The sequence below is a fragment of the Austrofundulus limnaeus genome, unplaced genomic scaffold (genome assembly GCF_001266775.1).
Source record: "Austrofundulus limnaeus strain Quisiro unplaced genomic scaffold, Austrofundulus_limnaeus-1.0 Scaffold982, whole genome shotgun sequence".
NCBI classification, from domain to species: Eukaryota; Metazoa; Chordata; class Actinopteri; order Cyprinodontiformes; family Rivulidae; genus Austrofundulus; species Austrofundulus limnaeus.
This window is the reverse complement of record NW_013953384.1, coordinates 59,884-61,520: the sequence shown is the minus strand read 5'-3', so window position 1 is coordinate 61,520 and position 1,637 is coordinate 59,884. Positions and strand designations below refer to the sequence as shown.

Genomic DNA, 1,637 nt, shown 5'->3' with positions numbered 1-1,637 from the left:
TAATAATACTATTGATTATTTTACTAATTTTGATGTGAAAACTTGCAAACCAGAGCAGTTACTTGATAATTTGTTAGAATTAGAGAAACACATTTATTAAACTAAAAAAATATAAAATAAACTTTATTTTGTCTTATTGTCGTCATCAAACTAGCTGGTAACCAGGGTTTCTACAGTTTAAGGCAAGTTACATTCAAGACTTTTTAATGAAATAAAATTTAAGACCAATTTCATAATAAACACAAATGACAAAAAAATAAAAACTGTGGCAGAAACTCATGAATCAAAGTATTTTTGGTTGAAGTATTCAAATATTGCTAATAGACCAATTGTTTTTATCCGTATCTAACTGCTTTTTAATCAAATACAGCAAAAAATAATTTTAGCAGTCACTTTTAAACTTCATTTAATTTCTGGAAATCCTCTAACAACCTAAAATTTGGAGTTTTAAGACTCACGGTGGGGTTTTAACCCCAGCTTGCTGCAGATGAAACCTTAAAGTGCCTGTGACATAAAATTCTTGTAAAAAAATACGAATGTATTTTTGGAAAGACAACATTATTAACATGTTAGAAAATGAATTTCACGTTGCTCAGAAAGACGGTTGTTGAGATATTTGCATGTGAAGCAACAGGAAGTGATGTCAAAGGGGAATAACTGCGTGTGAAAAAAAGAAACAAATGTTACCAATTACTTTAATATTTGAGACGAATTACTTTTTTCAACGTATTCACATTTTTAAGACTTCTGAGAGATTGACTTAAGACATTTTAAGGCTAATTAAGGCCTTATTTTTAGACTGATGAATTCAAGGTCTTTTAAGACTTTTTAAGGATCTGCGGGAACTCTGGTAACACAATAAAACAAAACGCTGCACTCAGAGCTTCACGTACGTCGCTGCGTCCGTCCACCTCCTTGAAGCGGTCCAGGTGAGTCTTCAGGGCGGCCAGGTTCTCCTCCTCCACGTAGCTGAACAGGTTCTGGATGGCCAGCGTGGTCATCTTGATGGACGTGGTGGTGTCCATGTCTGCGGTCCGTCACAGCGCCCCCTGCAGACCCACAGAGGGACACACCGGGTTTAGACTGTCTTTGGGGATTTTTGTATCCATGTTGGCAAATATAAAACCCTCAGCTGCTTAAAATAAAACACAATCATGATAGAGTCTCCATCTTTAATCACAAGCTGTCAAAGTTTTTTATTTTAAAGATTTGATCCGATTTGTGTCACAGAGTTTACCGGCAGAGCGCATCGATGAATAAAATGTTTGAATTATCATATCTGCAGCCTTCAGGGGGCTCCACTCTGGGCCTGACTCAAGGAGGTTCTAGAACAGCTGGAGCTCAGAAACAAAGTGACCATGTGATCGGCTGGTGAAGCTAACGGCTAACGCTAAACGGTCAAGACTCAAGATCTCCCATTCCTGTACATGTTGACAACAGATCAGAAAAAAAGGACTGACGATGTAGAAATCATTACAACTATTAATATTAATCCAATTATTATTACTAATATTTTACAGTTTATATAATCTATCTAATGTTTTAAATAATGTCAGAAAAGCTGTTTGTGTTATGGATTTATTAACAGAAGATAAAAAGGAAAACATCTCATTTTACACAAGTCAGCAGATTTGATC

General features: G+C 35.7%; 1 protein-coding gene across 1 annotated transcript in view; it reads right to left on the bottom strand.

The window, feature by feature from the left end:
* kidins220b (kinase D-interacting substrate 220b) overlaps nt 1-1,637 on the bottom strand; it is a gene marked incomplete in the record, with an annotated part of 23,387 nt that overhangs the window by 18,005 nt on the left and 3,745 nt on the right. Inside the window, 1 exon segment of the mRNA XM_014029987.1 lies at nt 894-1,049. Coding sequence (XP_013885441.1) covers nt 894-1,025 — 132 coding nt within the window.